At 41.0% G+C, this 25119-nt stretch overlaps 1 protein-coding gene across 7 annotated transcripts in view; it reads left to right on the plus strand.

The window, feature by feature from the left end:
- HECW1 (HECT, C2 and WW domain containing E3 ubiquitin protein ligase 1) overlaps positions 1 to 25119 on the plus strand; it is a 244083-nt gene that overhangs the window by 126982 nt on the left and 91982 nt on the right. For 6 of the 7 annotated variants that reach the window (XM_048952248.1, XM_048952255.1, XM_048952252.1 and 3 more), the window contains 2 exons: positions 2311 to 2405; positions 22420 to 22498. In XM_048952248.1, the coding sequence (XP_048808205.1) occupies positions 2311 to 2405; positions 22420 to 22498 (174 nt within the window). The remainder of the gene's footprint in view (positions 1 to 2310; positions 2406 to 22419; positions 22499 to 25119) is intronic. The other variant, XM_048952249.1, reaches the window with a different exon arrangement.

Here is a 25119-nt window from a genome sequence, read left to right on the forward strand (position 1 = left end):
TCTGCTATCAGCTGCACTTCTGTTTCTTTAACCAGGGGTCACGGATGATACCAGGAGGTCTATCCATCAGAGCTGCAAAAACTGTCCGGTTAAAGCTACTGCTCCCCTGGGTGCAGCTGTGCACGTGGTCATCTGAAGTGGTTCTCTAGAATTTGCAGAACTTCCTCCAAGTCATGGTCAAACCCCAGGATGGGCTTTGGATCCTTGTGTGGAGGGGCTGTGGAGCTCTGCATCCTGTTCTGCTTTTTTTGTGAAGTGCTGCAAAATAAACAGGCTGAACAGGCATCTGTCTGTAGTGGCAGATGCATGTATGAATTCAGTGGGGGAGCAGAAATGTCTGTCTGGTTGTCCTGGGCTGTGGGTTTGGAAAATTCGGTGGCATATGCACTGTGGTGGCTCTCTGGTTGAGTCACAGAGGTTGGAAGGGACCTCTGGAAATCATGTAATACAACTCCCCTTCTAAAGTGGGTTCCCTACAGTAGGTTGCACAGGAAAATGTTCACATAGGTTTTGACTGTCTCCAGAGAAGGAGACTTCACAGTTTCTCTGGGCAGTTCCAGTGCTTTGTCACTCTCACAGTAAATAATTTTTTCCTCGTGTTCATATGGAACTTCCTGTGTTCAGTTATTTTTTGGATCTACCTGAAACAGTCACAGCAATGTAATCTGTGGTCAGGGCCCCCGCTGTTCACCTTGCATAATCGTTTCTCACACCAATGTGACTTGTCTATTAAAACACTGGCATTCCTTTATCGTTTTCTTATGTAGAGACCATAATTACAGTGAGCTTTGTTGGCATTCCATGGACGGTTGTGTCCAGGAGAACCTGATAATGAAAAGCACCTTCAGATGCATAAGGGTGGCCACAAAGATGATCAGAGGGCTGGAGCACCTCTTCTACAAATAAAGGCCAAGGGAACTCAGCTTATCCAGCTTGGAGAAGGGAAGGCTCTTGGAAGACTTCATTGTGGCCTTCCAGTACTTGGAGCTTAAAATCATGAGAGACAGACTTTCCATATGGGCAAATAGTAATAACACAGTAGAGGGAAGACTGAGATTAGATTTTTTTATTCAGAGGGTAGTGAGGCACAGGAACAGGTTGCCCAGAAAAGCTGTGGGTTTGCTGGAGGCATTGCTGGAGGCATTCAAGGCCAAGTTGGAGGGGATCCTGGGCAACCTGATCTAGTTGCTGGCAACTGAGCAATCTCGTTGCTCTGCCCATAGCAGAGAGGTTGGAACTGGATGGTCCTTAAGGGCTCTTCCAACCCAAGCTACTCTGTGATTCTATGCACTGTGTAGCTGCTGAAGGTTTCCATTTCCCCCCGTTCAAACTGCAAGATATTAATGCTGTGTTCTTTAAACAGGCATCTTTCAGATGCCACATTTGTATCTGTTACATACCTGCTGTGTTCTCATTGTGTGTGGGTTCATAGAAACCCAGCTCACATCCTAGTTTGCTCTGAAGGAAAATTCAAGTCTTTAGACAGATAGGGAGCCAGGATTGCATTGGCAGGTCACTCAGTCCAGGGGAGTTAGGGGCTTGGATTAGGAGAATCCTAGGAAGTGATATTTATTGATAGGGTCTAACAGAGAACCTGGCTGAAAATACCCTTCCTGAACAAGAAGGTGATTTCACTTCTTCTGTGCCTTGATACAGTTACTGAAAAGGATTTTACTTGATGTATTTATCTGACTATTTGGCAAAAGCATTGCCATAAGTCCAAAATAATGGTCTTGTTTGTGTTTCTCACCTAATCCACATATTTCTAGATCAGTGGAAATACAATTAAGGTGAGGTCTTGTGAGGCTACACTGTTTCTGAAAAATGTTTTTCTGTAGTAACTATCAGAGCAGATAATCTGTGTAGATATATGTCCTTGCTCTAACCAAGACCAAAACAAATAGGCTCGGTGAAACCTGTCAGTGATCAATTATGCAGTTGTGTTGTCTTACGAGGTTTCTCAATTCCTGTGCTCGTGTTTGGTATATCTGAACAGCCAGGATTTCTTTATCCCTACTTTTCTTCTTCCTACCATAGCTAAAGGTTTCTGATCATACATTCTGAAGTCTGCCTGTCTTAACAGGTGGTTATGTAGAGATTTAAACTGTTTCAGGTGATAGGAATAGAATTGTAAATGTCACTCTGGTAAAGCAGATCAGAGTCAGCAGGGATGCTGTTGTGCCTACCAGTCAGTTATGAACCACTCACAGTTCAGCCACTTGCCAGCCTTTTGAGCGAACCTGCCTATCTGCTGCAACCAATTGTACAACTTCTGCAATTTTTCTGATCCAAAATAATTATCTTTTTCAGCTGAAACAAAGATATGCTTCAAATACTATCACGGTGTGAGTGGGGCACTACGAGCCACAACTCCAAGCGTCACGGTGAAAAACAACGCAGCTCCCGTAAGTTATGCTAGCCTTTTATTTGTTTCTCTTTATCTTCCCTATTAGCAATATTCTGTGCTTTGCTTTCCTTGCCAATTTTATGTAGTAATGTATGAAAATGAAAGAGAGTATTTGCTTCTTAAGTGCACCGTGAAACAGAGGAATGAGTATTCTTTCAGTTTAAATGTGTATTTATAAGCCAAAAGAACAGAGACTCTGCTCTCAAACTGTCACAGATAACCTCTGTGATCTGGGGTCAGTCCCATATCCTAGCTTTTTGTTGTCTTCTGTCTGCTGAGTGCTGTGAGACTTGATTAAAACCTCCAATGGATTATAAATTCTTGGACTGTAAGAACAATAAATGCTGAGAAAAAAAAGTGCAATTTTCTTAGGTGCATTTTACAAAACCATGGCATGAACGTTTTCATGGCACTTCCTCTGAGCCAGCATCAGTGACAAGAAGTGAGCATTCAGACCCTGATCTACTGAAGTGCTGAAGATCATTTTTGACAGGCTGAGGCTTCACTGTGAGCAATTTTGATTTGCTGGAGCTTAGCAAAGCTCTGTAGCTCACTTGGCTCTAAGAAGCTACATACCTTGTCTTGTGTTTGAAAATTCGGTGGCCTTGAGAGTGAGCGTTTTTTAGAAGAGAGACTTGCTGACCGCCAGAGATTATCTGGCCTTGATGACAGACTTTCACTGCCTGCCAGACTCATCTTTGCAGAGACCTGACTGAGCTAAGGAATTTTAGTCCAACTAGCATTAGAGAAGGATGGGTCTTGATGTTGTTTATTCTGGAAGCTGAGCTAAGGAAAGGTCAATCTTACACATAGTTTCAGTGAACATTCCTGAAGCTTAACTTTTAAAAGTTTGGGGGGGGGGGGGGGGGGGTTCTGTTGTTGGTTGGTTGGTATGGATTTATTTGGTGTTGGGTTGTGATTTTTTTGAAATGGTCCCAAGTTGATAACGCTAGAAATACCAAAAAGTCTTACTTGCTATAAGTTGACTGTCTGATTGCATCTGGGTCGGGAAAGATTACATTTTTTCTCCCTTGATGCAGGTAGAGACTTTTTGTTGTTTACCTTCTTCTGATGCAAACAACAGCTGGAAACCAGATGCTGGGTAGGGGGTTGATGTGTCCAGTACTAATGAAAGGTATTTGTGTATTGGTACTCATTTCTCACATGCTCAGAATGAGTCCATTCACCATTTCTGGATCTTGGAGAATTCCTTTCAGCTGTCTACAGAGGAACAACATGACATGCCCTTGGACATCATCTTTTCTGTGGGATGTGAAAAGTAATTTAGTTTGTGGTGCGCAGTGTTTTATTAACTCAGGTCTTGCCATTTATTTTTTGATTGCCATCATTTTATGGGTGCCCATCTACGTGACTTATTCAGTCCCAGTCTTCTCTGAAACCCAGCCAACCAAACAAGGCAGTAAATACCAGTAGGCTGAGAGATTAGGTTATTTATTTTTCATTATTCACATCTGTTTCTTGGACCTGAGTTTGAACCATGTAAGTAAATTTGTCAGGTTTAGTGTGGAAGAGTTAGTGTTTCTTTATTAACTATTGGCAGTTTGTTTAAGTTAATAGAAGAATGTCAGATGATCTGCACTTCGTGCTAAGCAGACATGTAATCTCCCCAACTTCTTCAGTTGAGGTCTTTGCTCATGAATGTGAAATAAAATGAAACATCATTCACTTTCAGCTGAAGAGGGTTTGTGTTACAAAGAAAGTGTTCTATGTGAAGGTCAAACCATTGTCCTTGGGAGTAGCATTCTCTTCACATCTTCCTCTGATTTTTCCTGCCCTTCTGGGTTGCAGGCTATTCTGTCTTTGTCAGATCAAAGAGGCCAGCAATGTTGCAGATGCATCGTTGCTTTCTCTGTTATTTTCTCTTCATTGTTTGCTGTATGACATAAATATTTGGTGCATTGTAAGGCAAATACGAAGCAGTGAAAACGAAAAGAAGAAAGGAACAGCAACCGAGATTATGCAGTATTAACCTGGGTGACCCTGCTCTATGAAAAATTCAAGCCACAGATGTGAAAAGCACTGTATGACCGTAGAGAAAATAATGGGCTGATTCTTGCATGTGTGAAGGCTTTCAGCTAAGTATCATCCTTCAGACTCTGGTCCCAGCTGACACCATCAGACGACTTTCCTCATCTGGCTCTCTACAGTGCATGTGCAGCCCTCATTACTAAAGTATTTGGAAGTTTGACAGCATCCTGCACCATTGGAAAATGCTTTTATCCTAACTGAATGGATGAAGAGAAGAAGGGATTTGCTCAGCCCCATCCTTTTTCTGGGCTTTGATGTGTCTCTGCACAGGCTGACCCTGGGACTGAAAGGCTGGTCATTATACATAGAAATGGAACTACATATAGGCACTCACCTTTGACTACGATTTCGCAAATAGCAGAGGTTAAAGAAATCACAAAATAACCTGCTCTATCTGTTTTAAAACATATTTTTTCCAAATAACAGCTTGGGGAAATTATCAGAAAGTTCTTTTCCTAAAGAAGTAGCAGCTCTTCTGGTTTGTACTTTGCTATGCTCATTCACCATGCGCTAGAGAAGACAGCTTCCCTTATCCTTGTCACTGAGCCCCCCCCCATCCCTTTGCAGTCACTCTGCAAGAAAGTATACTGAAGGGCAGCCAATTCTCTTCTGTTTCTTGAATTGATAAGCTAAGCACGGCTGAGCACTGAATGATAGATTGCTTGTTTCTCCTGTTCCTCGGTGTGATCAGTGAGATCTGACATCCTGGGCTCTCCGTGATCAAACTGGATGCATTGCATCCCTCAGTTGCTTTCACTGCTCCAGTGGTTCTGAGCACTGCCCTGGGGTCCCACGCACGGCATTTCTCACAGCACCAGCTGAAGCTCTGCTCCTCAAGCTGGCGAGGCCTGGCTGCAGAGCAGGGACTCTTCAGATCCTGGAGCAGGTTCTTACACGTATTTTCAGCTCAAAGAGGGGATCCTCTGGGCTGCACCTGGAAATTTGCCCTCTGCAATCAGCATGAGTTTTAGTGGTGACTGTGGGACTTTAGTGTTTTGTCAGAAATAATAGCTTAGCAGGGAGAGAATCTCAGCAGAGATCTTTTTGTGGGTGTAGGCACTGATGTTTTTTTTTAAAGCTCGTTACCTAGAAGGAGGGAAGTTTTACCAACGTAGAAATGGTGTCACAAATTCACCCTGAAGCTCAGCTTTCAATAGAGGGGCAGAGGGAACAAAGCTTTGTATGCTTGACAGAAACAAACCTCATTTGGCACAGCTTGGGAAAAAGATCAGAAACAGGTGTTCTGAGGGAGGCAGCATGTAAGAACAGGTGACCTTCTGGGGACAGCACTTTCCCTGAGACCACAGACCCACCTGCATTGCAGCCACCCAGGCGGGTTCTGCTTGAGACTGCAGGTGCAAGGTACCTACCTTGATTTGGGCAGCAGCAGGCAGGGTGGCCACTTGGTGTGCATCCAGTCCTGCCAGCGAGCCTTGCAGGTAGAACAACCAGCAGGATCCTAACACCGTGATTTAAAAGCACTGCCACAACCATCAGAAAATCCCACACTGTCTGTCTGTACTTTGTTGCAACTGAAAAGACAAAAGAAGTTGGAAACAGTCAGGCTGGGGGCTAGAAGTGGTTGCCATTCTTGTTCGTATGATACTGAAACAATATTTAACAGGCAGTTAAAAGGAAACTTGCTTCCAAAGGGGGGAAAAAAAAAAGTTGCTGTTAGCTGGATATCTTTGTATAGTGAGACAGTGCTTTAGGCTGAGTAGCGTCTCACCTTTCTTATATCATGGATGTTCTGCTCCATTTGAATTTATCTCCTTACACTCTATCCCAGTTATTAGAGCTGCTCGCCTGCTGATTAGGATGCCCTGCAGTTCATTTGTCAGTGAAAAGTCCTGTCACATTTTATCACTTATGAATCATCAAGCTTGAATATCTGGGAACCAAGAGCTGTATGCTTTGACCAATTCTGACATGGTGAAAGCTGAATGTGAATTTAGGACAATACAAAGGCCTGGGGGTGATAGCAGTAAATGGAGCACCATGGCAGAAAGGAACAACCTGGATGAGTGACATCCATAAAGCAGGTTTGTACATGGCAGTTTGTACTTGTAAAGCGTAAGCATTACTATGGTATAGGTGAGCAAAACAGCTTCCTTAGTAGAAAAGAACATTGTTCTGGCATCTGGAACATTCCTGTGTTTACTTCTCTTCTGTTACTTACAACGTCTCCTTTAATTCATCTTTACATCAGATATTGTTGTAGAAAAATAATACAAATTACAGCAATTAGTTCTAGCAATAGCAAAGATTCATCTTGCTATGGGGGAATCTGAGGCTATGGAAATGATTTAACCCAAGCACAGCTCTTCTGGTGTAAAATAAAGCAGGCACAAGAACGGTGCATTGAATGAAAAGAACAATCTTTTCCCCTAAGAGTCTATCACCTAAAAAGATAAATAGGAGACATCACAATTAAAAGACAGTAAGTGCAGAATGGATGTTTTAGCCTCAGGACAAATGTCTTTGTGAAATTGGAAATGCTCACTAGCTGTATTAGACGCAAATAATCACAGTTGATCAAATCTCTGGAGCTTTCATGCCACCGTTTTTGTCTCATAGATCATGATGGCTCTCGTCAAATGCACTTAGCATCAGAGGGAAAGCTTTGTAAATTGCAGCTAATAATTGGGAGAGACCTTCTCTGTGTTGTATTTATGTGGAAACGCTGCCTCAGCTGGGTTTCCCACAGCAGGAATCACTGCTTGATAAGCTGCTGCCATTTGTTGGTGGCTGATCATTCCCGAGGACTTCCTGCTGTAAATGTTTGCATTATGTGCTGCCATGTCAGAGCATGGGCTGCCAAGAAGTGATTGATAATGAAGTGTTCTGCCTTGTTTTCATGGATGTGTTGCAAGCTGATATTTTATAATAGTTTGCATGTATGAGCAGCCACCTCTCTCTTCTTTCTGGAGGCTGGATTTAAAATCCCAGCTGTGTGTTCTTTTTCACTTCGTTCCTTATTCTGTGACAGGTGAATTTTAAAATCATCTGTGTTTCTGGGGCATCATTACCTCTAATAAGGCCTACAGTTTGATTTTGAGAGTTTAAAAATGATTATACTTTAAGAAACAGAAGAGGTATCAGCAACTTGTAGCAGCTACTGCACTGCTCAGCAGTTATAGTTTATAACCAGAACAAAAGATTATGGAAAACACAAAATCAGGCTGCTGATCTTGTGTTTGAAAATCATAATTCTTTGCAACTAATCAGCAAAGAATGCAAGCTAGGTACGTCTTTAACAAGTGTGAGTGGTGCACCTTGAAAGGCTTATCATTTCTGGGACCAGGAGCATCATTTCTGGAAGTTTTGGGTCTGCTTAGGTGACTCAGTACTTGTTAGAAATGAGCAAAAAGTCCTCTTCCATTACCTGGAGTTATGAAGTAGGCAGAGGTACTCCCAGTTGCAGCTGCCTTTGAATGCAAGGTGAGGTGTAGCACTTTATTCAGTCTATCCCTGAATACAACACCTTCATTTCCTGTAAAGGTGATGGAGTCAAGCAGAACTGGAAAATTAAAGGCAAAGCAACAGGGGAAATGATTGGAACTGGCAATACTTGCTCATTTGCAAGGCAGAGTAGATTACAGAAGTGAAAAACAAAGGGCTCTCTGCCAAGGTAGTCTCTTTCCATTGTAAAAGAGGATCTAACAGAATATGTATGCTAAGAAGCAACTACGGTAAGAGAGTAAATTATATTGATCCAAGGTGAATAATGCTGAAAAAAGCAGCTGATCCATAAACTGTGGGAAGGTTATCTGTGTATGCTTCTGATCTATTGGAAATATCTGCTGATGTTTTTGTTTTCTTCTGATGTTTTTTTATTCAGAGTACTGGCAATGCTGTGCATATTCCTCCCACCTTATGTACTCATACGTTGCCACAGCTGTGGGCTAACATTAAATATGTAATATAGCATGAGAACGTAAGTCTTTGGATTTAAAGGAACAATTAAATTTACTGCAAAATTACTTAAGCAACTTAACAGGAAGCTCTGTGTGTCATTGGATTTCCATAAATATGCAGGGAGCAACTTGGTCGCTTGTATATCAAATAATTTCATGGTGCCTGGAAGTAGCTGTAATGGCACATGAGAGGTAGCAGTATCTCTTAGAAGGGAATTGGGAAAGATTTTCCTGTGTGTATAGGAAAGATTGGCTTGCGTGCTCCATTTATACTTGTCTTGAATTGTTCTGAAGAGCTGATAGTAAAAAAGAGAGCAAGGAGACAATTAGGAACAGTCCAGAAAGATTTTCATTAGTAGTCTATAGTTGTCAAGACTTCATATTGTAGTACCTACCTAAAGCTGTACTCTAGGATTGGGCACTGGGGCACAGAGCACCAAACAGATATGCTGGCTGTTACATGAGGCAATGGCTCATTAACAGGTGTTTGGAGAACAGATTTTCCAGGCAGAATTTGAACTCTAACAAATACAAACAGATTATTTTTAATTTTTATAGAATAAATAGATTATTTTTAATTTTTCATACAGATACAAATAGAATTATTTTTAGTGTGAGAACAGCCCTGAACACATTTGTTGCCGCTGAAATATGTCATGAATTCATTTTTTCCCTTCTGTTTTGTTTCATTATAAAACCATGGTAGTGTTTTACAGCTTGATTTGGCAATATTCTGCTATGTTCTAGCATACTTAATCACGCGAGCAGCCTTCTCATAGTTGCACAGTTGAGCCCGTAGTTCAATGTAATTACATTTTTGGTTATGATTTTCTATATCCTAATTAGCACTGATTCAAAGGATTTGAAGGTTAATGACATATCCAAATTATTTCTTATTGCCACCTCAGTAACACAGCCACTTTTTCAGGATCTGGCTACATAAAGACCATTGTATTCATGCTGCAATTACCCTGACGTGGAGTGAGCATAGCATTTCTATGAATTAGTGGAGTCAGAAAGTGTAACCAGGGTGTAATTGTTCTCTAACTGCAGTGTAACTATAGTCACTGCATTATAAATAATAACCTTTCTCTTCCTTTTATTTCCTCTACTCACAGTTTAAATTGGAATGGCTGTCAAGAGATTTTCGTTAGATATTAAGAAAACTCATTTGCACTGAGGCCTCTTCTGAGTACTTTTCAATAATACTGGCTATTATGGTCCTGGTTCAGTAAAGGTGTGGAGCAAATGCTGAAATTCCATTGCTTTTACAGGAAAAGTTTAGGATTTTTCTTCCAAATCAGCAGTCTTTTGAAACAGGACAGAATAAGCAAGTAGAGTCACTTCAAACTGTGTTTGTATTAGGACACGTTTCAGATATGTCCGTAACTAAACAAGTGATAAGCGACGCAGTTCTGTGTGCCTTGTGGCTTTTTTCCTCTTATCTTGACATCTACTTCTTCAGCTCAGTGTGGTTCAAACTGCTATTACCACCAATTTATGTTATCAAAGACTGACACTGCTTGTGAGAGAGGTATGTGCTCAGATTTTATTGCCTAACAAGAACAAACTGAGCAGAGGAGGAACAAACAGTGATATTATTTGTGAGCATCAGCACTGATTTCCTGAGCAGCAACTGTAAATCACAACATGAAAGTTTGTTCTCTTTTATTGTTCTGAGGCAGGAGGAGTATCTCTGCTTTCCAGCACATTTGTATATTTAAAATTTTGTATTCTTTCTAATTTCCTATCTCTTCATATGAAAGATGAGGCATAGTGTGTTGGATCACCACCAGTGAAGGGTTGAAAATTCAAACTCAAGCACTAAATATACGTTTAGATTTGGTGCCAAAAATCAGAAGTGATTTGAAAGACAAAAGGAATGGGGCCCAAGATACCCCATGGTGCTTTTTCTGCAGTAAATCATTTGCATTAAGCATGAGTATCTCTGAGGATTCTCCAGAGTATCAAACACTGTGTGCCAGTACAGACAAGGCAGTTCAGGTGCCTGCCCTGTGCAGTGCACTGAAGTATAACAGGAGTGATCAGAAGTGGAAGTTGCAGGGTACCTCGTGCTCATCCTTTAGTCTTCTTTTACCACTGCTAGCATAATTGAGCACCTGGTAATTTTAAAATGTGTTTTATTTGGCACTTCGTGCACTGCCATGGATTTAAACAGGGAAGAGCTTGCTTAAGAGAGCCAGTATCTGTTAAATTATTAAGCAAAATGATCATTTCATTTATTGAGCTTTTTCCTACTGTGCTACTCTGAATGTGACATTGTGCAATCGGAGGAGAGCAGGAGCAGAACAGAAGGCAGGGTTAAAGACACCACTTGCTTATCTGCCATTAAAACATTGTCAACTTCTTGCCCTCTTGTGGACTCTAATTAAGCAGCACTAATTGTGGAGCTTGTGAGCCATCCCTATGTATCACTGGCCATGGCACACTCCTCACTCTGAAGATCAGCTGCACACATTTTGAGCTTCTTGCCTCTCCCTGTTGCCCTTGTTCCCTTGCACATGTTGTTTAAAAAAAAAAAAAAAGCCACTTGGGTGAGCTTAAACCTTACTGAGCATCTGATCCTGTACAAACGTCTACACGTGGAAATAGAGTGGTTTAATTAGCAGACTTACAGTACAGCACAGAGCTGTAATGAAAAGAATTAAAAGCGTGACAGTTGGGGGACTGGAGTGATTTTATTTCAGCAGACCTAGAAGGTCATTACACAAGCCATTTCTTAGTTAATGGGTTCAATACAGTCTGGTGCCTCCTAGCCACTTACTTTCCAGGATCTCTTCTTATGGTCACATAATAGCCATAGTGAATGTCTGCACACTGTATTACTTCCTTCTGTAGTTTAGTAAATTATGAAAAGGTCAGTGACTATTCAGCACACTGCACTGGTGCAATCACATCTGTGCTGGTTTGCAGTCGTAGTGTTTTTCTCAATCCGTGACATCCATGCCTTATAAACACAGTATAAGACTGTTGTCATTGGTATGCTTCGATCTTTTAGAGTTTAAAATGAGGGAAAGAAGGAACAGGAGTGCTACAGGGTTGAGTATTCTCCAACATCCAACACCCAGGGCCAAGTTACAGGAATCCTGCAGTACATGGGCACAAGATCCTCTAGGCCAATTTTGGTATGTCTGCAATACTCATTGATGAGGTATAGAACAGAAAGAGCTGTGTTTTGGTTTGCTGTACACCATTACAGGACCACCTGTCCACATCTTAACTTTACTGGCCATGATGTGTTCAACAGTTGCCCATTCTGGGTGTGCACTGGATAGGCGTGGGGACTAGCTGTTGGAAAACTTCTTGTTCCAAATGAAGTTCCCCATTTCTTGATGAGTGGAAGTCATTGCAGCAGGGAAATAATTTTGGGCTGATCAGCTGCACTTTGGTGTGTATCACAAAGTCACACATTTGGTGTGTGAAGATGCAAGTCAAATCTGCACCAAAAAAAAAGTTCCACATAGTAATTCAGTAATGCAGACAGACCTAGTGAGCGGTTTCTTAGGTCGTTGTTCAGCATCCTGTTTAAATCTTTGTTGCCACTTAGTATAGTAATTATGGCTGTTCCTGATAGCCATCCATGACCATTTTTTTCCAGTCTCGTTGAATTCTTGGTCTTTTGTCTCCATGCAGCAACAAATTTTGTTCTTTAATTGGGCCTTGCAAGGAAAAAAAAATTGCTTTCCTCAATTTTGAATTTCCTATTGTTCAGTGCTTTGCAGGGATACATAAGGCTAGTACTGGATTTGTCTGGCGGTGCCACTAGTTCTTTATAGAGTCTCACCTTTTCACTGTGGTGCTGTGGTTTAACCTGATGGGCAGCTCAGCACCAGGCAGCTGCTTGCACACAGACACACATAGTCAGACTGGGAATGATAATCTGTGGGTTGAGGTAAGAAGGATTTAATAAGGAAAAAAAAAAGGAGAAAAGAAAAAAGAAGAAAGAAGAAAAGAGAAGAAAAGAAGAAAAGAAGAAAGCAAGTGATATACAGTGCTCACCACGCACCACCCACCACTACCCAGCCAGTCTCCAGGCAGTGGCAGCCCCTTCAGCCACCTTCCCCCAGTTTTATAGGTCAGCATGATGCCTTATGTATGGAATTTCCCTTTGGCCTAGTTCTGTCCCCTCCCAGCTCCTTGTGCACCCTTGCTGACAGGGCAGCATGAGAAGCTGAAACCTCCTTGGCTCTGTATAAGAGAGCCAGTTATTTCCATCCTAAATCACACAGCACCCTACCAGCTACTATGAAGAAAATTAACTCTCTACAAGCAGAAATCAAGACAAGTACAAACCTCTGCATTGCTTTGGTCTGCAGGACTAATTTCCCAAGATTGACTGAAGTGTTTGAGACAAATTCTGCACTGATCTTCATCAAAACTGACACATGCACCAAAAAAATACCTCTCTTGCTGTTAAGATGTGATTTACTTATTAACATCTACAATAATTATATCATTATACATACAGTAGCTAATGATTTCTTTGCAGTGACAGCACTTCTGCATTTAGCTGACATCCCTTTTCCCCTTCTGTCATATTTAATCATTTTACATTCAAAAGTCTTTTGCATCCAGTATGCAGCAAATCCTTCATGAAGCTGCGGTACCCAAATTGCTGTATTTAACTCAGCTGTTATCAGAGGTTGGAATTTGCAAACACTGCTTCCTCCAAATGTCTTTGCCATAACATCCCACCATAGCTTTTGTTTGGGATGAGTTTGGCTCCTATTTTCTTTATCTTTCAGATTAGTCGTTGCCATTATGTATGAAGAGTAACAGAGATAGAGCTGGATTTGTGCACTCTTAAAAAGTTTTAGGTGGGATATTAGTGGTGCCTTTAACTACAACGGGAAACTGTAGGGAAGCAGGACATGGACATGGTGAAAACACAGCAGGCAATATGCACAAATTGCAGCATGGGAAATTCTGATTAGACTTCAGGAATACTTTTTCTTCCTTGTGAGAGTAGTCATCCATTTAGTCAACCATCCAGGTTGCCTAAAGAACTTATAGGATCAGACCGAAAATACAGTGCCCTGATTAACCTTCTCTAGAGTGGTCCTCATTTTAACTGAAGGGTTGGACCAGGTGACTTCAGGAAATGCCTTCCAACGTCAGATAATCTGTGAGAGTTTGATTACAATCACTATTCCCACAAGCACACTTCACTGCAGAGAGCTGTTGACTTTTTAAAGCTTGCTGCTATACAAAGCAGCAAACTAAGAAAAATGAAACAGTGGCTGCTCAGCTGCAGTAACCAAATACAAAAAGGAAGGCAATGAGAAAAGAGAAGACCATGAGTTTCCTGAAACAGTACAGGCACTTTCCACTGGGTCAGATGTATTCCCAAAAGGTACATCTCCCCAATAGGAGAAACACTTAGCTTGAATGAGGCTATGTTAAGTAAGAAACTTTAGATACAGTAAAAGAAGATTTTTTTTCTTTTAAGCTTTATTCTTTCTGTGCCATCATGACTGAAAAATGTGCAAATGTTTTATTAGTAATTCAGCAAGATTGAAGGACATTTGAAGTAGCAAAGATACTTTTCTTTTTATTAAACTCTGCAGTCGCTTCTATTTTGCCTAAAGTATCCAAGGCTGAAAGTAAAAATCTGTAATTCACTTATGAAAATAATGGTATTCGCAGTGAATTGCTATTTGGGGCATTCGTTCAGAAGAATGGGCATTGTCCAATGCATTGCTGCTTTTTTGTGGCTTGAAGGATGATTGACCAGATTCCCCTGTCCAGACTCCTTGACAGCAAGGCTAATGCATCGAGCCTTTCAAATACAGCTCAGCTGAATGATCTAGGTGTGTCCCACATGTGTGAACATTGCTATTCTATGTTCTTGTCCTAGCCAAACTACATTAGAAGAGCTAAACAGATTCTAAAGCTTGCCTTGAAGCACAGACTGCACTCTAAAGTAGTTTTCCACATGGCAAAGACATTATGGATGCATTTCATTTCAGGGTATTTCCGCCATATATGCCTACGTCTTCATCACCCTCCTTGTTCCTTAGTTCAAAAAGAAAAGATGTTATTTTCTTAGCTCTCAGTACAAATAGAAGACTTTCTTGAGAAAAGCTAAAGGAGCAAATTTTATGCAGAATTACAGGAACCAAACAGTGCTTACAAGTCTTGTTTTGCTTGTCAGTAATGAAGCTCCCAACTATTTAGTGTTACAGAGGCTTGCTGTTCCTCAGAGGATGTTGTATACAGTTATTTGCTGTAAGAGTGCTTAAGCACATTAATACTCTGTACAGACCTGTTAAATTTACAGACATGACCTTGTTCTGCATTAGGATGCTGCTTGATGTTAATCAAGACCAGATTTTCTTAGTTTTCCGTTTGGCTTTTGTTGTTTTATTTTGCTTTTGGATAAGCTCTGGAGAGCACCCAGTTGTTTAGTAACTTCAAGGAACCTTCTTCCCAGCTAACTAGACCAGAATCAAGGGTAGCAGGAAAGAGCCCTTTGTTTCTGTAAAAGTACGTTTTTCACAGCGGGGTGTAAACTACTGACATCCTTTAGACTACTGTAAACTCACTGAGAGACTTGTTCATGCTTAAAGGCCCTCTGGTGTCAAACAGCACACAGAGCCAAAATGAGTGCTTGGGGAGATGTGCTGCAGAAATCTCATCTCTAGAAGTTTGCTACATATCATGAAAAAATTACTGTCTCTCAGATGTAATCCAGCCTTCAACCCAGAAAGCACAAATTAAACCCTATCTCACATACTCATACAACTGCCCAAGTATCTGAAAATCTAAGAATTTATTTAAATGGAATTTCAAAGAGTGTAGGAAGATCAAAGTCTCTAATCAAAGCTTTTCCTCTGCTGCCAAAGGATAGCTGACATTTTTTAGGCAGAACTGTTAAAACAATGAAAAAGCTGAATCTAATAAAATTTAGGAAGAAAAAGATCCTGGACTCTGTGAAAGGTTCTGATTTGTTGCCTCTGTCCTCGATTTTGTTTTAATTGAAAGTGTTGTTCATAACATCCCTTTTCTAGCTTCTTGTTACGTTAAAACAGCTTTCCACTCACGTAGAGAGTATGCAGTATCTTCATGCCAGTTTGGAGACCTGACATTGACTGTCCTGGAATAAACATGTTGATAATGGCCTTCTAGAGGACTTTACATTAGTACTGCTAATACTAAACAGCAACTTTGTCCTGTAACTTTGTTTAACTTCCAGGATTCATTATCTAGAATCTGCTGAAAGAATTTGTAGCACTTTCAATTAAAGAAAAAAATAAAAATGTTCACCTGTTTGCTTGCTAACTTTTTTTTAAGGCTTCCAGGAGAGAAGCTTTTCAAGTGAAAAACTTCTGTCTCCTGGAAATAAAAGAAGTAATCAGTAAGCACTCCTGCAAGTTGTGACAAGAAGAGCTGTCTGCTTTCAGAAGGCAATTGTTGTATTTCCAGAAAAGCAAATTCTCCCCTTAATTAGGAAATAGCACTGAGAAAGCATTACATTACAAGGCTGGAACAGGACTGACCACAACTGAGAGGGTAGGCAGTACGTGTGTGTGGTCATAATCCTTTGGGGACACAAGGCAACTGCAGAGAAGTCAGCAGGGAATTAGGCTCTGCTAATAGAGAAACTGGCTGCGTGTGATTTGCAATCACCTGATAGAAAAAAACTATGGTGCCAGCACAGTGGCTTAATGAGCTAACAGGATAAGTGCATTCATTGACATTGCACTCAAGAGATGGGTAATTCTGTTAATAGAGTGAGGGTTGTAGCTGAAGCACTGCCACTAATTAGGGCTAGATTTTCAAAGCAGTGTCTGGGATTATAGTCATAATTCTGTCAGTGACAGTCATGGAGCTCAGATCTCCATTTGCTCCTCCCACAGCTCACCCCTTGCATTGCAGTGCACCCTGTGTACCAAAGAGGTAGTAGAAGTTGAGTGACAGAGGGGAAAAAAAGTACTTACTCACTCTGTGTTTGATTAGTCAAGTTTTCTTACCAAACCAATTCCAGCCAGCACTGGGAGAAAATGGGAATGTTTGCCCAGATCTACTATGACAATTCCCATTACGGAGAGGACAGTAAAATGTGAAGCATGAATGTGGGACAGTGCCTCATATTCACTTACTGTGGAAAGACACTTCATACTTAGGAGATTGTCCTAATATTTAGTGAAATCAAGAGGGTGACAGTAAAAGCCAACAGAGCTATGTTATGGGAAAGTGATTTTTCAAGGAAATCTTATCACTTGTGCCGTGTACACACTCCTATTTTAAATAATAGCTGAAAGCTGATCTAAACTGACATCAGGAAAGCAGTGCAGATTGGAAACCGGTACTCTGCTCCTGTGTCTCTCCGGGGAATTCTGGACTGTCTTATGTCTCAGATGAACTGAAAAATGCAAACAGATGGAAGAAGACAGAACAAAGCATCAGCTGCTTCTTTTCCTTATGACCATTGAATTCAGGCCATTACTCTTGCTTATTTTATTTTAAATCTGAAGTCAAATTTAGTGCTCTTGAAAAGCAAAGAGCAGAGAACAGGAGCTTGAGGCAAGGAGAGGACAAGCAGTTACTGGTCAGCCTCATCTTTTCACCCAGCTCTGCAACACCGTGTCCTTTGCTCTGACACATCTAGCACTATTTCTTTTTTCTCCTGCTGATGAATAGCTGGGGACTGAGTTGAGGCTGTTTTTCACTTGTGATTTGAATCAAGCACAGGTCACCAGCTTCTCTTCTTTGCATGGCTCTTGTCTGCTGCTTTTAATTGTCAGAACTGGTGCATAAAACAGAAGATATTTTGCTGCTTCATATTATAGCTTTTAGGCTTTTTTCTCAGTAGATCCCCATCTTCCATACACGTTGAATAGCGCTGCTGAGAAGCACGAGCCCTTCTGAATGATTTGATAATTATTAGAACTGCTTTTTTTTTTACGAGAAACTCTTTCTAATTGGTGGTATGATCCAGTGTAGAGGCCTAAAAATTTACATTATCTGAGGATTTAATCTACGTTATACTCTACTACTATAACAATGTGTGTTGTCAGTGTAAAGTATTCTAGATGCTAATCAGTATATTTTAAAACTGAAATTTGGTTGGATTGAGCATTAGGTCATATTGATATTATTCATCATACATGAACTCAACAAACACAAACAGCTAGTGCAGTGGTGTTTCTAATGCCACAGTATTTTAAACGTAAGAAATACTTGCCCATGTGAGAATATTGATTACGGTCATTAAATGTTACCACTGTTTTTCAGCAGAAGCTGCGGCTAACCAAGTGCTGTAATTGTTAGTGAAGAGTACAATTTCTTAAACTAAATGTTTCTTCTACTTATGGGAAAAGAGAATTTGTTTGGCTTTGTTGAATTCCTTGTCTATGTTGTTACATGGTCCTAGATTGCCCTATTGGAGAGTAAAGCGTGTTAAAAAATGGTAACTAAGGCATAAAAGTGCTGTGTTGCTGAAAAAGGACTATTTGCTTCTATCTGCTACCTATGTGTATCTAGGTGTGGTAGAAGCATGTAATAAAATCATATTGTGTTTCACATCATCAGGACTTCTAAAATAATTAAGTTGGGCTGCCCCATATACAAACAAACAAAGTGTTAGCAGTGTAGAGAATGCTATACCAGCATGTTGCACTTTACAGGTCGCTCTGCTGCCTAAAAGGAGATGTTGTTTGTTGTGGGTTTTTTCCGTAACACATACCATGGCCAAGCAGAGAGGGATTTTCAAGAACTCTGTTTGACAGTGTGAAGCCTGCCTCCTTTCTCATTCAGGGTCACATAACTTCCCTCCAGCATTTGCAGGAACTACTCACAAGGAAAAGTGATGCTAGGAAAACACTATCTTATTTTTAGCTTTCAGTCATCTCTCTCTGCCTTCTATTTTCTCTCTTCTCAGAACATGAAAAGCACTATGAAATGTGGACTTTTTTTTCCTGAGTTCAGCAAGTCACGAGAAGCTTTGACCTGGCCTTGAGTACCTCTGTACCTTTTGCATATAGCTGTGGCATACCCTGGAGGTTGCCTTTTGCCTATGCTTCAGTGGCTGGGAAGCTCTGTGCTAGGCTGGATGAAATTTTTCCAGGGTATGTTTAATGGAGAATATTTTAAGGGAACCAATGATGCTTCCTTACTTGCTTGAGTGCACACACTCATGAAAATACCAGTGGTTCTCATCACAAGCAGGGAAAACAGGAGGAGGTTTGAATCTGGGTCAGGAAATCTGCCTTCTGAGAGATTCAGCTAGGCTTTTACGGCAATGTCCAGCTTTCTGACATCTAGAAAGATGTCAGAAACTTCAAGGTTTCATGAGTTATCTGTTACTTCTGTGATAATAGGAGCTCGGAGAGCTGAGTTTGTTCAGCTTGGAGAATAAAAGGCTCTAGAGAGACCTGATAGCAGAGATTTGGATTGGATATAAGGGAAAAGATTCTTACAGTGGGGTTGTGAGGCACTGGAACAGGTTGCCTGGAGATGTGGTGGATGCCCTGTCCCTGGAGACACTCATGGTCAGGCTGGATAGGGCTCTGAGGAACCTAATCTAGCTGTACATGTCCCTGTTCACTGACAAGGAGTTGGACTATGCGACCTTTAAGGGTCTCTTCCAACTCAAATGATTTTATGATTTTATGAGAGGGAAATACTTGTTTACTGCATATCTCATATGCTGTGGTACCGAAACAGATCACCACTGAATAAGGTCAGATATTCTTCCTCATTGTTTTGTTTGTTTTTTTAATTAGGATTTAACACAAAGCGTTAAGTAAACTTTCACTCAGAGTGAACATTACAGCTGTATTTGCAGTACCTAAATAACTGTAGGAAAGAATCCTTTTTGTTCATGGCTGTGGGGTGGCCCTGCTCAAGGGAAGGAAATGGATGGCTTGAGATCTTGCAGAGCTGCAAGGTGTACCCTGGGGAGGAAACTCTGGGCATTTCCAGGGCATAGCAGAGAGACAAAAAAAGCCACAGCACAGGATGAATGGCCTGGGCTTCAGGGAGAACTCACAGTGAAGAGCAGAGATATTATCGCCATTTTTAGGGGATGTAAGGGCTGCAGAATTTTTCTTGCAACTTTAAAATTTGCTGAGCAGACTAGAATGAAGCTTAGAGGCAAAGATGGAACAGAGAAAAAATGCAGTGGGGTACATTGGGTTTATGTGACAAGAGTTTGGTAGCAGGGCCTTCTGCTCTGCTGCATCAGGCAAGGCTGGGACTGCCCTGTGCTGCACACAGACTGCTCCAGACAGCTTCAGAAGCCCCATCGCAGGGCATGGCTAGGCCCTCAGCCTTGGGGAGAGCAGAGCTCAGAAGGGCAAAAGTGTCTGGCAGTCAGGAAAAGGGCAAGAAATGGCAAAAGAAATTGCGAGCAGCCTGCAGCCTTTAGAGAGCCCATGCTGCATCAGGGAGAAATGTGAGGAGCGACAGAGAGTAGCTGCCATGGGGTAGATGGGGTAGTGTGAAATAGAGAAATCACACAAGAGCCATTTTCCATTGAAAGCCAGGGGGCTTATGTATTATCAGTTAGGTAATTTGCAATGCCAAGAAGGACGTGGGGGTTCTGGTGGACAAGAGTTAGGCCATGAGCAAGCAGCGTGCACTTGCAGCCATGAAAACCAATGGATATCCTATGGTCCATTAAAAAGAGCATGGCCAGCAGATTGAGGGAGGTGATCTTCACCACCTGCTCTCCCTGGTAAGACCTCATTTAGAATACCAGGCTCCCCAGTTCAAAAAAGACAGGGTTCTCCTCGAAGGAGTGCAGCAAAGGGCCACAAGAATAAGTAAGGGCCTGGAGCAGCTCCCATATGAGGAAAGACTGCGTAACATGGGTCTGTTCAGCCTGGGGAAAAGATGACTGAGGGAGGCTCTGATAAATGTTTATAAAGATCTAAAGGCAAACGGATGAGGCCAGGCTCTTCTCAGCGCTGCATAGCAATAGGACAAGAAGTAATGATCTAAAAACTCAAGTGTAGGAAGTTCCATACAAACATGTGGAAGAACTTCTTTACAGTAAGAGTGATGGAACACCGGAACAGGTTGCCCAGAGAGCTTGTAGAGTTTCCTTCTATGGAGATATTCAAGACCTGGGTGGACACCTACCTGTGTGACCTATGGTAGGGTACCTGCTTTATCAGGGGGTTGTACTTGATCTCTTGAGGAACCTTCCAAGCCCTGCAGTTCTGTGATTCTATAAGTTAAAAGTCTTACTCCAGTACACGCAACTGCCTATAGAGTACAAATGTCTACAGAGTACAAAAGCACTTCCCAGCTCCTGGGTGCAGACACGTGCCTCATCTTAACTCCAGCTTATTGGTGGACCGGTGTTATCCTGATACAATTTTACTAACACTAGACCCGTAATAGTAACACATTCTTAATTTTTGAATACACTGTTATTTGCAGGATGCCATCAGTTCCACCCCTGTCTCTTCAAACTATTCATACCAATTCGAGGCTAATCTAAGAATGTTTAAAGGCTGGAAAAAAAAAAAGTGCATGGTTTGCAAATACGCACATGCCTAGGTCCATTGGCCCAGGCACTCTCCTGGAAAAGAATTGTGCAAAGACGAGAAGTAGTAAGCATTAAAGGATAATGTGTAATAAATGTCAGCCAATGAAATAGTATGAAAAATACATTTTGATGAGTAAATGTCATTGTTTCTTGATAGAGTCACAACTTCAGCCAGTAATGGTTACACAGTTCTTATCACAACATTTTCAGTGTCACTTATAATGCTGATATAAATTTGTATCTTTCCAGAAGTCAGTGGTGGCTTTAGTAAGTAATTTCAAACCTGCTTACTTGAGAATTCAAAGCTGTAATTGCAACCAGTTAACTGATGATCATCGTGATCCACACCATGGTGGAATTCGCTTATGGTGTGCCTCTGCTGAGTACTCATTTTCTCATTTAAACTGAAACAAACTGTTGATGGCAAGAAGTCAACTCCTCCAGAGCCCATTTTTTAAAAGATGACTGAATTCACCCAGTACATTTATGGTCTGTACCTCACTTGTGTCTTGACCTGTCAACTGTGCTCATTGTTTAATCCCTGGTGGTGGGCTGTAGTGCCCCTTCCTCTGTTTTGAGCTTCTGGGAGGGAGGCAAAAACAACTATTTTCTAAGCTGAGCTTGAATACACAATATTTAATATACTGTGCAATGAGTCACAGTTGAGTGGGACTTGAGTTACTGTTTTCTGGCAGAAATTGGAACTAAATGCTCTTTTACTTTTTTGCCTGCAAGCCTGTGACTTCTTAGGAGCAGAGCAGCGCTTGGCTTGGCTCTAGAGTCAGTGGGAGGTAGTGATAGTAGCAGCACCATCCTGCTGAATTCAGAACCTGACTCAGAGTCATTTCTCTCTCTGTTCAGGGAAGCAGCAGAGAAAACTCTTTTCTCCAGCTGATGCAGACTCTTATTTATGCCTTATATATCAAGATGAGGGCGTTTTTGCTTCCCAGCTTTGATCACAGCCAGAAGGCAACCTGGGTTTTAATTTATATAACAGCAGCCTAACATTAAAACTCAGTGTGTGGACCTGGCCCATATGTTTTAAGTGGATTCAAAAAGTCACCTATTGATTTATGTTATTTTTTTCAGTTTCACCCTCAATACTTACTATTATAATACACAGCTGTCTGCACAAGCTCTTGGAGAAATGTGTGCAATAACCTGTAGGGGAAAAGGATTTCCCACCCTATCAATATGAAGTTAAAAAAAAAAACAGATATTGTTAATAGAGGCGAGAGCTCCTTATGCACTGCTTCTATCTCATTTAATTAATAGTCCCTTTTGGGATAAGAAACTGCTATATTAAAATTACAGTAATTATTTGTTATCATTCTGTTTTTGGTGACATGCATCCAGGAAGGTCTGACTTAGTCCACTGATGGGTAAATTGTTACCCAGATGAAAATGTTGTTGTGATTAATGGTTGTCTGATTGTTTCTTGGTTACCTTGTAAAAAGGTCAGTTACTAAGCAGTTTACGTTCAAGAGATACTCCTTCGAGTACAAAGATCTTTGTTCTTCTTCCAGCAGATTTTTAAAAGCATCACCAATGAAGATTCAATCCAGGGACAGGGAAATCGGAGGCTGATAAGTTTTTCATTGTCAGGTAAGGTACTGTTAGTGTGAAATTTCGAAGCCCAGAGTGGGAAAATGAAATTATTAAAACCCTTAATGTGTGTGTGTTTATGTGTACATATGTATGGCTGCATGTATATATTTATCCATACACGAGTGTGGTGAGGCACTAGAACAGGCTGCCCAAAGAAGCTGACAGCACGTCATCCCTGGAGCTGTTCAAGGCCAAATTGAGTGACGCTTTGGGTGACATAATCTAGTGGATGTCAACCCTGCCCATGGCAAGGGGTTGAATCTTAAGGTCCCTTCCAATCCTAGAATCACAGAATCATTAAAATTGGAAACGACCTCTAAGATCACTAAATGCAACCATAAACCATCACCACCACATCCACTAAACCGTGTCCCTAAGTGCCACATCTCCTTGTTTCTTCAGCACCTCCAGGGATGTTGACTCCACCACTTCCCTGCACAGACTGTTTCAATGCTTGACCACTTTTTCAGAGAAGGAACTTGTCCTAATATCCAAGATTAACCACTGTTAGTGCAAATTGTGACCATTACCTTTTCTCCTATCAGTAGTCACTGATCTCCTGTTAGTAGTTGTAGAGAGTGGTAAGGTCTCCCTTGAACCTCCTTTTCTCCAGACTGAACAATCCCAGTTCCCTCAGCTGCTCATCATAAGACTTGTGCTCCAGTCCCAAAAAACAATAAACTGGTGCTTCAGAGCAAAAGGAGATCACTAACTTCTCCAAAATAGATCTGTAGGAATTTTGTTTTATAAAAGTATTTGCTTCTTTACTGATGGAAGTTGGTCCTGTGAAAGTTAGTTCAAATTAATTAATTAGCAACATTGATCTCAAAGAAGATAGTTTCCCATGATTAGGCTTCTTAGTCTTTTATACAACTGTATTATTTCAACTTTCTTTATTTAAAATACTAAGAGAAATATTACAAGCCCAATTTAGTTACACTGAGTACAGCCTTGAAGGAAAATTATTCAGCAACTTTGCATTTAGTCACCAATGAATGTCACTCTTCTGATAAGCAGCTGAAAGTGTCAAAACTCTATTGCACGAGGTACAGAAAGAAGAAATGAACTAAGCTGCCCAAGATGTACCAGCTGCTTCACTGAAAGTTCGTGTTTTAGCAGCAATGTAACACAATTGCTGAAAGCTCTGGAAGCCATTCCTTTAGATAGTATATTTAGAAAGTGTTATGATATTTGCATGATATACCTCCTAGCAATGTATCGCATTAAATGACTTTCTTCAAGCTTTAATATTTCACATATCTTATACTTCATATTCACTAAGTGATTCTGTGGAACAAATGACCAGAAGGTCTACACATGTCACAAGGTTACATATGAACCTGAATATTCATAAGACACTCAGTGATCATTGTTTATTGTTTTGTTGTTGTTTAATTTCTTTTTTTTCTGTGGCTTTCAGATCACACATTGAGATAACATAAATTTCCAGGTTTTAGAATTCAGTATCTAAACAACAACTGAAAACAACATTAAGTCACAGCACAATCAATGAATATACAGATAATATAGTATATTTGAGAGCTTGGCTTAGGTGGCTATTATACTAGAGCAGAAAAGGACACTCACCCTATCCTGAGCTCACACAGGAAACTCCAGTGGAGCAGATCTCCAGAAGAGATCCTTCTACGCTGTCAGTCAGCTCTTAAATGATTCTAGGAGAGGTGCAGCCAGGCTCCACACTTCCAGCAGCACAGCTGAATGACCTTCACCTGTGTTCTCGTGGCTGACTCAGTGCTCGCCTCAGGTGGTCAATCAGAGGTTCAGGCCGTGATTCAGCAGCCCCATACAGTCCACTGAAGATTATTTTGAAAAAAATGCTACATCAAAATGTGGATATAGAACATAGTCTGTCTTCTAAACATTTCTCGAAGTCCTAGTGACCGATTTTCTAACGGGAATCCTAGCTAGTAGATTTTGCTTATTGAATATTACCATAAACCTACCACTTCTGCCCTCCCCCAACTCAAACTGACTTGCCCAAATATGTTCTTTATAAACCCCTAAGTTACTAATCACTCACCTGCTTATTTGGTTTTTTACCTTTGCTGAGATGAGGTGAATGCTAAACCCTCCAACACACCAGCAGCTAGGTGCTCTAGATTGACGTGCTTAGAGTCTGAAATTAACTGCTGCGTTATCCTGTGGAACACACGTAATCTTACCCTGTGGTATGGAGCTCTGTGTGATATCCGCTATCTAAGACTGGTTCAGAGGAAGATAAGAGGTGGTATTTTGCTCCAGTGGCTGACAGCTTGCAGTGATGAGACCCTTGCTGTTAAACTGTTCAAGTAGCTGTTCAGACTTTTTCTGTGCTTTCTTTCTTGATTAAGGCAATTTTAAAAATAGCCTTTTGGCTATTTATGAATAATTAATTTCTTAATTCCTTTTCATTTATAAATAGACCCGTTTCCTTCCTTACGCCTCCACTGCCTCTTCCTCATAGAAACGAGAATCCTTTCCATAGTCCTTTTGTAGCATGTCCTAAATGATTTTTCCCTCTTTTTCACTGTCTTTAGTATGTTGTCTGGTTATCTCATTTGACAAAAATGTTCAGGCTAATCTATCCTGCTTAGCTGGGTTTGTGTTTGGTGTTTTTT

This window comes from Lagopus muta, chromosome 7, assembly GCF_023343835.1.
Source record: "Lagopus muta isolate bLagMut1 chromosome 7, bLagMut1 primary, whole genome shotgun sequence".
NCBI lineage: Eukaryota > Metazoa > Chordata > Aves > Galliformes > Phasianidae > Lagopus > Lagopus muta.